This window comes from Mastomys coucha, unplaced genomic scaffold (assembly GCF_008632895.1).
Source record: "Mastomys coucha isolate ucsf_1 unplaced genomic scaffold, UCSF_Mcou_1 pScaffold3, whole genome shotgun sequence".
NCBI lineage: Eukaryota > Metazoa > Chordata > Mammalia > Rodentia > Muridae > Mastomys > Mastomys coucha.
The window spans coordinates 58,103,573-58,115,864 of NW_022196909.1; the positions used below are offsets into that span (position 1 = coordinate 58,103,573).

The following is a 12,292-nucleotide window of genomic DNA, read 5'->3' on the forward strand; positions in this document are numbered from 1 at the left end:
ACATTTCATCTAACTTTTGTAAAGTCTATTATTGAAAAACTAGAGCAACAAACCCACACATAGTTCACCATTTTCTGCCGATGCTCGTCAATATGTGGGACAGGTTCCCTTCCAGCCAGGCTTGGTGTTTGTTGCCTCTCATTGAGTAGCAGCATTGCCCAGACCATTGCTCCTAGCTGGATGTGATCATGGGTAAAGTCCTCAATGCTGGTACTGTGGGCTCCCACAAGAAAAACAAACAAAAAAAAGGTTTATTTATAGATTAAATCAGTCATGTTGGGAAGTTTTTAGATTTTTGTTTTTGTTTAGCTTCTTATTTCATTTTTGCCCCAGTCTAATCAACTTAATTAGGAGAGCACTGACTTTGATCTTGAACATTCTGTAACTATGTGTGTTAGTGGGGCGAGGGGCGGGGCATGCTGACACTGCAAGCCACGGAAACAAAATGCAAGCTGGCTACGTGTTCCCTCCTGGTCACGCTTCTGGGTATCGGGTTTTATCAAAGAGACATCGGCTCCTATAGAGAACACTCTGGCAAGACTTTCCTTCTGAATGATTGGCTGGACTTTCTGTAGAAGCCTAGGGAAGAGTGGCTGAATCAAATCCTGGGAAGATGTCTGAGTATTCCGTCTGGCTCCAGTCTGAGCCCTGGGGTTCCCCCTTCTCATATCCTCCAGGGGTTGGAATGGATAAGCCTGGTGGAGCCTCGGATTTTCTTCTTCTTTTTGTTGGCGGTTTGATCCGGAGCTGGAAGGGACAGCTCTAGCTCTCTTTTCTTGAGGTCCCAATCTGGATCCCGCTCATCAAGCAACAGCTCTCTCTGGCGACGGTCCTTGCATTCCAGTTCTGCCCTGCGAAGAGAGCAGCCGGTGAGGGTGGAAGGAGGAGCCTGGCCAGCATTGGCCTCTCTTACTGAGGGCTACACACAGCGCAGGCGCAGGCCATTCACAGTTTAATTGAGAAGGAAGGAGGCCAAGTTCACACATGTCCAAGAGCACTCTTTAGATTCTAAACCTTCTAAAGTTTAGAAGGTCTAAAATACAACTACCTGAAGACTGGGAAAGCTAGTATGTGGCCTGGGTGTGACGAATCTCAGACTCAAAAACAGCTGGAATTTATTTACATTTCAAATGGTATCCTCTTTCCCGGTCTCCCCACTGGAACCTCCCTATTTCAACCCCCTCTTCCCCTGCTTCTATGAGGGCACTCATTCTTAAAATGCTCAAATTTCCAGATCAATCTTCATGTTCTCGGGAAGCTGTTGCATTTCTTTCTATTCTCCTGATTATAAAAGCGACACATGCTCATTGTTTACCATTTTAAAGTATAGCCAGGCACGTGTACAATTCCAGCGCTCAGGAGAGTGGAGCAGGAGGATTGCCAGTCTGGGCTGCAGAATGAAACCATCTCGAGGAGTCAATGACTCAAGTGAATTTAAAGTGCTGAAACATAATTGCACGCATTGTGTGTATAAATAAATTAGGTAAGAATCGCCTAGGAGCTCACCTCTCACAATGTAAACTCCGAAGATAGTGGCTGATCTACTTGCCTAGAGTTACAAAATCTCCAACCCCACTACAGGACACCCATTGGCCAGTGCCTTCATGGTCCCATGCTCCCTCCACCTCTTCTTTCGCATACCTAACCTATGCACATTTCCAATGTGGTAGCTATACCCACATCAACAGGTTTTTCTCTCTCTTCCTTCCGCCTGGTCTTTGTTGTCTTTGCACAACCACACAAATTACACCTTCATCCATAATGCATCCCTCCGAATTCTCTAATATCAGGAGGGAAGTAAGTTCCTGGTGGGAAGTGATAAGTAGATGTGAATTCACATGGGATGCAGCTGACTAAAGTTTTGGTCTGCTTAGCATTGCCTGCCCACTGTCCCTGACAGTACCCACTCCATTTTAGTTATGCTAAGGCCAAATATCATGTGCCTCATTGAACAGGGGCAAAGGTTGCTTGGGGGCAAGGTTGGGGACGGGGTGGGGTGGGGATCAATAGAAAGCCAAGAGCAAGACTGGAATTCCAGCATTTGATAGGCTCACAAGGAACTGGGCATAGGGTACCTGCCTGTAATACTAGCACTTGAGAGACTGAGTTAGGGAGATCATGAATTAAAGACCAAGCTGAGTTATATAGTGAGACCCTCACACATGCACACACACGCACACACACACACACACACACACACATACACAGAGAGAAAGAGACAGAGAGACAGGGAGACAGGGAGAGACACACACACAAAAGGTAGGAAGGAAAAAAGGAAGGGAAGAAGGCAAGAAGGGCTAGGGGGAGGGAAGAAGGGAGGGAGGAGGAATGGAAAGAAGAGAAATACTTAGATTACCTGGCCTTGCATTGAGAAGGGAACATTGTGTTAGCAACAGGAAGTTTGATTATTCATATGAGAATTGAGCCAATACAAAGATGGAGAAGTCTTCAGAAAAGCGACCCAGAGATGAGGAAGGAGCAACAGTTCTGTAGATTATCTCAATAGCCTAGGGGAGAAGTGTATGAATATGTTCATGTGCGCGTGCGAGTGCGTGTGTGCATGTGTGCGGCTCGAGTGCGCATGCATGCATCATCTAGCTCTTTGTTCATTCTTTAATAAGATCTATTTGAACATGTTCACAGACCATGGAGGAGGAGTGGGAAGAAGAGAACAGAAACAATTGACAAGACAGGAGGAAGCTAAGACTAAGCAAGAACACAGGAGTGGCTTTCTTGTGGGAGATATGTTCCTCCTAGATGGAGGAACATCATGACACAGAAAGGAAGGGGAGGGGAGGGTGAACTGGTATGGGGATTGGTAGGACCTGGAAGTATGGGGGTTGAGAAGTGTGTCCATCCCTTCCTGAGTTCAGGTACAAAGAAAGACTTAAGCCATTCTGGGGGCTTAGCTAGAAGTAGATATTATTTGTTCCCGGACAACTCATCTGCTTATTTCTGGAGTTTTCTTTAGCCCATCAATCCCAGGAATACAGAGTATAGAGATATCAGGTCCAAAAGAAACTCCAGACAGATGGCAGACTGTGGTGTCTATTCACATACCAAAGCACATGCTGACCCCAGGCCCCCTCAGCACTCCGAATGCCTGTTACAAGGTGCAAGCATTCTAGTTATTCTCACCTCTCCTCACCCTGCCCTGTACCCTGACTTCTGCTCATGAGCATCCTTTCCTACAAAACCCAGCCAGCTCATTGCTATAAAACCCTGCCATTCTGACCATGAACTCTCTTGGCTCATGCTTGGCCCTTGGTCCTCCTGGCCTTCTTTCTTTGCTCTCTCTCTTCTCTTCCTCTCTTTCTCTCCTCTCATGGCCTAACCCATTATACTGGTCATGTTTAATCTCCTCAGCCATACTTTGTCAGGAGCCATAATAGGACAAGCTAATAACTAGCAGGTGATCATCCTGAAATGTCTGCTTCAGATTATTATATAGTCTGCAACAGGTGCACCCTTATAAATCAAGGCTGTGAGAGACTCATTTTAGGAAAGATTTCTGCTGTTAATATGCTTTTTCCTGTTATTACTAAACACATATAACAATCACTAAGTAATAGCACACCCTTTGGAGCAGATCTCTGCAGATTCACGAAGTTGTACTGTCTTGTAGTGATGCTATATAGATAAATAGATGACTTTAGACTTTATGCTGATCCTATAAGAATTCCTAAAATTATATCTGTGATTATTAAGCTTTTTTATAGTAGGACTGCTATTAGGTCCTTTTCTGATAGTCAAAACTGCAATGAGAACTCTGCCAGTCTCCCAAGTGTTAGCAGTTAATTGTTCTTCGATAGTAAGCAGACTTTCTCCTACTCAGAGCACATCCTAAGAGGTTGTAAAACAATTAACCAAAGGTCATAATGGGGGACTACTGATTTATTATAGGTGCTAGGACAGAAGATAAAATATTGATTGGGCTTATCTATACAGAACTTTACTTATAGTCTTAAATCTTCAATGAACCTGTGGAGTTGAGACAGGTGATGGATGTTTAGCTAGATAATTACTCTTAATGGATATGCATGTAAACATTCTCTGTTGTAAACTTCTATTTCAATTTATGATTTGATTTTCTGTGTGTGAACTTGTGATGAACTTTTGAACATGTGATCATGTATTTTGAAAGATGTTTAAGGGCTGAGGACAAAGAGAAGAGTCAGAACTGAGGGACTGAGGTGAGAGGAATGGAGCTAAGAACTGAGCTGAGAGAGAACTGAGCTGAAAAGAAGTTTTTAGACAGAACACTTTTTATATTAGAAGGAGAATGCAGAGTGGAATAACTTAGAAACTATAGGAAACATAAAATACTAAGAAAGCAATGTACAGAATGCAGAGGGAAAGAGGAAACGAAGATGCTACAGAGAGCAGAAGGAGCAGGCAGGCTTCTCCTTACTATAGGACAGAACAGGTCCCATAAGACAGAAGAGGGCTGGCCCCCTGGCCTTACTTAGGAACAGTCATGATACCATTTCTAAGAGAGGGTCTCTTGAGTTACTTCTATAGATAACCAATCACACCCTAGGCAATGGTTTTACTAGTTTAACTTTTTGGCCGGATAGCAGTGCCAAAGACTGAACCCATGGCTTCACATGGGCTAAGCATGTATTCCACCGCTCAGCCACATTCCCTTGTCTCATTTTTATTTTGGTTGTGGGGTTTGGGGTTTTTGTTTGTTTATTTTTTGTTTTTGTTGTTGTTTTGTTTGTTGTTTGTTTGAGACAGGTTTTCTCTGTGTATCACTGGCCATCCTGGAACTCACTCTTTAGATAAGGCTGGCCTCAAACTCAGAGATCTACATGCTTCTGCTGGGATTAAAGGCGTGCATCACCACTTCCTGCCCAGTCTCATTTTAATGTTTCTTTGAGACAGTCACACTAATTTGCCCAGGCTGGTCTTGAACTCCCTCTGTAGCCTAGACAGGCCTGTTTTGCATTTACAATCTACCTGGGGCAGCCTCCTAAGCAGCTGGTATTGTAGGCCTAAGCCACAATCCTGGGTAAACTGAACATTCTGACAACAACTACATTCTGAAGTTCATACAAGGCAGCCCACTGTCTCTGTCCTCTGAATAGCTGGAATTGCTTTGAGGTTTTCTGGCTGTCTCATCTTCCTTCCCAAGCAACAAATTTCAGACCAGGCTGTCCAACTTTTTCTTGTATGAATCACATGTTGACCTAACCAAATTATGGATTCATAAATTTTATTTCCATTCTTTGCAAGGCAAGGAGCAGAATTTGTATTTAATTATATTCAACTGCTTGATTTTACAAGTCCTAGTTGGGCTAGGGGAGTCATAGGTAAATGTAGATGGGTCTTAAAGAACAGAAGTCTATGATGTGCTGGGGTGCGTTGGTACGGGGAGGGGGGCATCTCCCCTTTTCAGAGGATGGGGAGGAGGGACTAAATAAGGGAGTACTCGGAGGAGAGAGGGGGCTATGGTTGGATTGTAAAGTGAATAAATAAATTAATGGAAAAAAGAAAAAACAAAAAATACAAAAAACCAAAATTTAAACCTTCATAAAACAAAAACAAACAAAAGAACAGAAGTCTAATTCATCTTCCTCATGTTGTATATGCGTGTTTGTACGTGCATGTGTATGTGTTACATGTATGCGCTGCTGTGCTCAGGAGTACATGTACATATACATATGGAGGTCAGAGGTTAGGGTAGTGTATCTCCCTCTTTATATTTTGATACAGGATCACCCACTGACCTTCCAGCTTGCAGTTTTGTCTGGATTGGCCGCCCAGCAAGCCCCTGGGATCTTTCTGTCTCTGAACTCTCAAACTGGAGCCTCAGGAAAGGATTACTTGGCTATTTTACACGGGTGTTGAGGACCAAACTCAGGTCGTCTTGTTTGTGTAGTAAGCTCCTCACTGCCTGAACTGTCTCCACAGCTTAGTAAGTACAAGGAAACTGAAGATCAGAAAGTTAGTTTTAACTTGTACAGCAAAGTCACACAGCTAGCTCAAGCACCTTTCAGAAATCTGAGGGTGGCCATGAAGCTTAGACCAAGTCCTATCCTCAAACTTGGTGTCCAGCTCTTATTAGAGATAATTCTTGTAGGATCTAAAGCAAAAGAGCAACGTACTTTTCATCCTCAACTTGTCATTCTGATAAAAAAAAGAAAAAAAATTAAAATCAACTTAAAACATATTACAGGGGCTAGAAAGATGGCTTGGGTGGTGAGAGCACAGGCTCTTTTTCTACAGAGGACCCAGAGTTTTGTTTCTAGCACTCACAGAGCTGCTCTAGCAGTTGGTAGCTCCAGTTCCAAGGGGATATGATGCCCTCTCTTGGCCTCACAGTACACATACATGCATGCAGGTAAATCAGTTATACATATAAAGTAAAAAGTAAATGATCTGCTAAAAAACCATAATACCAGTCAAATGGTTCAGTGATTCTCAACCTGTGTGCCATGACCCCTTTGAGTTGCATATCAGATATCCTGCATATCAGATATTGGCATTATGATTCAAAACAATAGCAAACTTATAGTCGTGAAGTAGCAATGAAATAAGGATTGGGGGTTCACAACAGTACAAGAAACTGTATTGAAGAGTCACAGTGCCAGTTGTGCTGGTGCATGCTGGTAGGATTTGCTGAAGGAGGCAGAGGCAGGAGGATCACAAGTTCAAGGCCAACCTGAGCTACACATTGGGTTGGAGAGATGGTCCAGTGGTTAAGAGCCTTCCAGAGGTCTGGAGTTCAATTCCCAGTAACCACATGGTGGCTCATAATCATCTGTAATGGGATCTGATGCCCTCTTCTGGTGTTTCTGAGGACAGCGATGGTGTACTCATATACATAAAATAAATAAATCTTTTAAAAAGAAACCATAGGGTCACAGCAATAGGAAGGTTGGGAACCACTGGGTTAGGTCTTTTTGTTTCACTTTCATTTTACCGGAGATTGGCCAAGTGACAAAAAACCCTGGTTGCAGGCTCCTTCCTGTAGCTGGGACAATACAGTACTTACATCTCCAGGAAGTCCACGCAGTCTTTCTGACCGTAGATCTGTGCAATCCTCTTGGGTGTGTCTCCAAAAAAGTCAGCAGCGTCAATGGCAGAGTGAAGTGCGTGCAGAGCTTTGAGTACATTCAGGTGGCCTGACTCAGCTGCAAAGTGAGCTGCTGTCCAGCCTACATCAGTTACCAAGCAGGGTCTGGCTCCATATTGTATCAGGAGATGGATCACCTCCATTTGCCCTTAGATAGACCATGGAGAAAAGAAGACAAAGTTAAGGTTAAAATGTCCTCAGTGGCCTGAGACCAGAAGCAACCCAAGGAGAACGGAGGCAGGAGGAAGGCAGCTTCTGCGGCACCGCTGCCTCGCTATCATCATATCTCTCCCTTCACATTCTTTTTCCTGGGAGGCAGCACCCCATCCTTATTCCAAGGAGACCCAAGCCCTGCATGAACTTCCTGTATTCTTTCTAGAATGGCCTCCCTTCTGTCCATCATCCCAGCTCTTGCTCAAGTTCATCGAATCTACTACGCATGAGCAATCCTTGAAGCTTTTGCAACCACAATAGATTATTTGTTTGCTTGTTTGTTTGTTTGTTTGTTTTAGTTATTTATTTTGTAGAATTTGGGCTTGAAGCTAGGGTCCCATGTGCCCTGTGCATGGTTTCTAATACTGAGTTATATTCCTTACTCTCATTAATTTTTATTTTGAGACTATGTCTTGTTAAGTTTTGAGGCTTGGCTTTGGACTTATTCTGTACCCTAAACAGTTCTTAAAACTTTCTGCCCCATTTATAATAGCCAGAAGTTGGAAACAACCTAGATGTCCCTCAAAAGAAAAATGGATGGAGATTGCACAGTGGAATATTACTCAGCTGTTAAAAATGACATGATGAAATTTGCAGGCAAATGGATGGAACTAGAAAAGTCATCCTGAGTGAGATATACAGACTCACAAAGGCAAATATAATATTATTCACTTATATATGAATATTAACTGTGAAATCAATGGTAATCAAGCTAGAATCTATAGAACCATAGAGATTAGCTATGGAGTAATATACTAGAAGGTACAGACAGATCTCATTAGGAAATAGAACAGATAGTTATGGAGGAATGTGAGGGACTGAACTGAGAGGACCAAGTGGGGAGTGAGAGGGAAGGAGAGTTGTGAGAGGGATACAGGAAGAGACAGATAAAATTAAGGGGCATTTTGAGGAGTAGTATAGAAACCTAGTACAGTAGAAATGTACACACACACACACACACACACACACACACACACACACATGATCTAAATAAAATTGTCAAATAGTGAGGAGTCAGAGACACAACTGGCCATCTTTTGTCACCAAACAAAACTTCCAGTATCAGGACTAGGTTAATTTAATTGAATTATTGGGCGAAGGGATCCAATAGAAATCCCCAAACAACTCAGGCTGTTGCCAATAGTTTAGGCTGCTCTCCATGAACTGCCAGCAAAGCCCCATGGCTGAAGACAACACCTACACAACTCCTTGAGGACACAGGTGCTGAACCAGTGCCTATACAGAGCCTGCACCCTATGCTTCAGCATCTTTGGTATAGGGAGTTAATCTTCACACACCAAGCCAGTCACAAACCCTTTATCCACAACAGTGTCCTGTCTGCAGGACATGCTAGGGCAATGGTGGCACAAAGCTTGTGGGAGTAGCCAGCCAATAACTGATTTGACTTCAGGCCCAGTCCATGGGATGGAACGTTGCTTGGGTGACCAAGAACCTGAGACTAGATAGCCCGGGGACCTAGGGTAAAACCAATTAATATTGGTCTAAAAAAAGAAAGAAAAATGTACTGATAAAGCCTCCTCATGATATCCTTCTATACTCATAGATGAGTGTCTTGATCAGCCATCATCAGAGAAGCTTCCTCCTGGAGCAGATGGGAACAAATGCAGACCCATGGTCAGATATTACTCAGAGACTGAGAGAGACCTTGGAGCACTCAACCTTAACTGGGATATCACCATCAAATCCCTTCCCTAATAGATCAGGAAACCCTGCAGAAGAGGAGGCAGAAAGATTGTAAGAACTAGATGGGATGGAGGAAACACTGCTCTGTACAGGATGAAGAAAGCTCATATGAACTCACGGAGTCTGAAGCAGCATTCAGAAGCCTACATGGGCCTGCACCAGGTTTCCTACATGCATATTATGGATTTGAATTTAGTGTTTTTTGTGGGATTCTTGAGTGTACAAGTAAGCTACTCTTGTGCCTTCTCTTTGCTCTTTTCCTTCTGTTAGTTTGTCTTGTACCTCAATGTAATAGTTTTGTTTTATTATATTATATTTTATTTTAGCTTTTAAAATGAATGAATAGATGGATGGATGAATGAATGAATAAATGAATGAAAACCTAGACACTAGGGTAAAAGTTAACAACTGAGCTGCCACTTATACCTGCTGGGAAGGGAAAACCAGTTTTCTTCAATAGGACACTGAGTATATCAACCACTCCACGACAGGCCTCATGTTCAGGAGCAGTTAACCAACTGTATAAGGGGCTCCGTAGGGCTTCTTGTTGCTGTTTTGGTTTTTGTGTTTTATTTGTTTTGTGTGTGTGTGTGGGGGGGTGTAGGTGCTTGTCTTAGTTAGGGTTTTATTGCTGTGAGCAGACACCATGACCAATGTAAGTCATCTAAAGGACATTTAATTGGGGCTGGCTTACAGATTCAGAGGTTCAGTCCATTATCATCAAGGCAGGAGGATGTTAGTGTCCAGGCAGGCATGGTGCAGGCAGAACTGAGAGATCTACATCTTCGACCGAAGGCTGCTAGCAGAATGTTGACTTACAGGCAGCTAGGTTGAGAGTCTTAAAGCCCACGCTCACAGTGACACACCTACTCCAACAAGGCCATACCTCCTAATAGTGCCACTCCCTGGGCCAAGCATATTTAAACCATGACAGTGCTCATGCATATGCTTAATGCACATGTGTGCAGATGCCCCGGAGGCAGAAGATGTTGATTCTCCTGCAGCTGGAGTTATAGGTGGATGTGGGTGCTGGGAACCAAACTCTGGTCCTTATAGGAGCAGCAATCACTCCTAACTGCTGAACCATCTCTACAGCCCCAATAGCTAAAGACTTTTGTTACTAACTTCCTGTTGTGTAACTGGGATGTGCTGGGAGGGGGTGAGAATTCATCTTCTTCTACTCTGTTTATGAAGTCATGATGGCAGAGGACTGAGAGCAGCAAGTTTAGAGTCTCATCTTTGTATGACTATCTAACTCCCCTTCCAAGAACTCCAGGGTAGCATTACTGCTTCCATTATATAGCAGAATTAAAAGGGAGCCCAAAACATTAAATAATGGGGTCCAGGTGCTACCACTAGTAAGAGCCAATGCCTGAGTTGAAATGTTCCATGTAGTGCTAAGGAAATGTCCATCTTACTCTCTGATACCGGCTGATGGCCTCGGGAATGTGGACTAGGCATGGGTCCACAGAGGCACTATCCACTCACCTCTGATCGCAGCCCAATGAAGCGGGGTCCTGTCATTCCAGTCTTCATCCTTGTAGTTTGGGTCACAGAGACCTTTCTTCAAAATTTTCTTCACTGAATTGCAGTCCCCTGCAGCCACAGCCTGGTGGAGCTTGGTCATGTCTGATATTTTTGACAATTCCATGACAGAATCTGCTGGAAGGGATACAGCCACTTAATAACTTTTCACCCATGGCAAGTGCTCCCTAGGTTTCCACATCAGTGACTGGCTTTCCTGTCTTGTGGATTTGCATCTAGTGTTGCTGTGTGTGTGTGTGTGTGTGTGTGTGTGTGTGTGTGTGTGTGTTGTCTGAATGTGTGTGTGTCTGTGTGTATTCTGCTGTGAGGGTCTCTAGCTCCCAACAAGTATAGATAGCATGCACAGTTCTCCAACCCCAAAACTACTGATGGTCCCCACTTTACCCAGAATTATCTTTAAAGTCAAAGACTGGCACCTTACCTTGTGTCCTCCACCCATCTTTCAGTACGACTTTCTACTCCTCCTTCAGAGTTCCCTTAGTTTTATGCTACTTTAATCTGACTGTGGAATTCTGCATCTTGTCTTTCTGATGTGTGGAAGCATCCAGAGATGCTGTGAGGACAGCAGCAATTTGTACATTCAGTTCAGACCAGATGACTGGATCCAGCATCAGTGCTCCATGGAAATGAAAAGCTGTTGCCATACCTCATGAGGAGCACAGCTTGCCACCACCCAAATACAACTACTGGAAGTTGTTACTAATGGTATGCCATGAGGGGTCTGGGGAGATGGCATGTCAGTAAAGTACTCGTTTGTTCTCAAGTATGAGAACCTAAGTTCAGATCCCCAGAACCCACATAAAAGGCTGGGTGGCTCACAGTTGTAGTCTCAGTATGGGAAATAGAAAGAAATGACTCCTGAGGCTCCCTAGGCCTCTGGTCTGATGTTCCAGGCCAGTGAGAAACCCCATCTCAAACAAAGGATGGGAGGCTCTGAGAATGAGCCAACACCTAACATGGTCAACTGAACTACACACACACACACACACACACACACACCTACACATACACAGCCCTTCTCACACATACTCCCACACATACATATGCACACAAACACAGCTCTCATACTGTAATCTACCAACCTTTAGGGATCCCTGATTTTTGATTTAGGGGATTTTGAAGTGAAAAGTGCTTTTGTTGTAGTATTAAAATGGCAAGGGTCTTGTTCCTTTTGCTCTCATCTACCCTGTGGTTTAAAGATAATGGAGTGAAAACCAGTGGTGGATAGACATAAAAAAAGATTCCGTCAGCAAACTGCTATTCGCACACTTACAGGAGAGCACAGCCTCATGGGAACACACTTCACGTTACAATAAAGAGGACTTTTATTGAGTCCTACACCCTTGAATATATAGCTTAGTGAACTTGACTGTACAATAAAATCATCCCAATAAGATGAAATCTCCATCACCCATGGGCCAGTCTGTCCATATGACAAGCATGGGATGTTGCAAGATAGACCACAAGTAAAGAGAGCCCTGGAGGTGGGCGAGTTGGCTCAAATGGAGTGTAGCCGGTATATGGACATCATTTTAGATACCACCTTGCAACAGATCTATGAGACATCACCATATAGTGGGCAGTTGTGATGTAGATCCAGAAAAGAAAAATTCACAATGGTGCAGAAAGGCCACAAATATTTCTCCATATCCAACTGTACAAATGTCCGAGATCCCCATTGCTTTATATACTTCCATCAAAACATGGCAGTGAACTCCAAAGATGCTATGAGGATTCAGCTGACTCCAA

The 12,292-nt window shown here is 43.6% G+C and overlaps 1 protein-coding gene across 1 annotated transcript; it reads right to left on the bottom strand.

Moving 5' to 3' along the window:
* Positions 1-233: 233 nt before the first annotated feature.
* Positions 234-10,650, bottom strand: Ankrd66 (ankyrin repeat domain 66). The gene is made up of 3 exons (XM_031348074.1): positions 10,487-10,650; positions 7,001-7,229; positions 234-851 (listed from the first exon to the last, which is right to left on the bottom strand). Exons 1-3 carry the CDS (start codon positions 10,647-10,649, stop codon positions 665-667), a joined length of 579 nt encoding a protein of 192 aa, XP_031203934.1. The 5' UTR covers position 10,650; the 3' UTR covers positions 234-664.
* Between the last annotated feature and the right edge of the window lie 1,642 nt (positions 10,651-12,292).

Coding starts and splice junctions, on each gene's coding strand:
- Ankrd66 (XM_031348074.1), bottom strand. CDS start 10,649: ATGGAATTGTCAAAAATATCAGACATGACCAAGCTCCACCAGGCTGTG. Junction 7,230..10,486: donor TCATTGGGCTGCGATCAGAG/GTGAGTGGATAG, acceptor GGTCTATCTAAG/GGCAAATGGAGGTGATCCAT. Junction 852..7,000: donor TGCGTGGACTTCCTGGAGAT/GTAAGTACTGTA, acceptor CTCTCTTCGCAG/GGCAGAACTGGAATGCAAGG.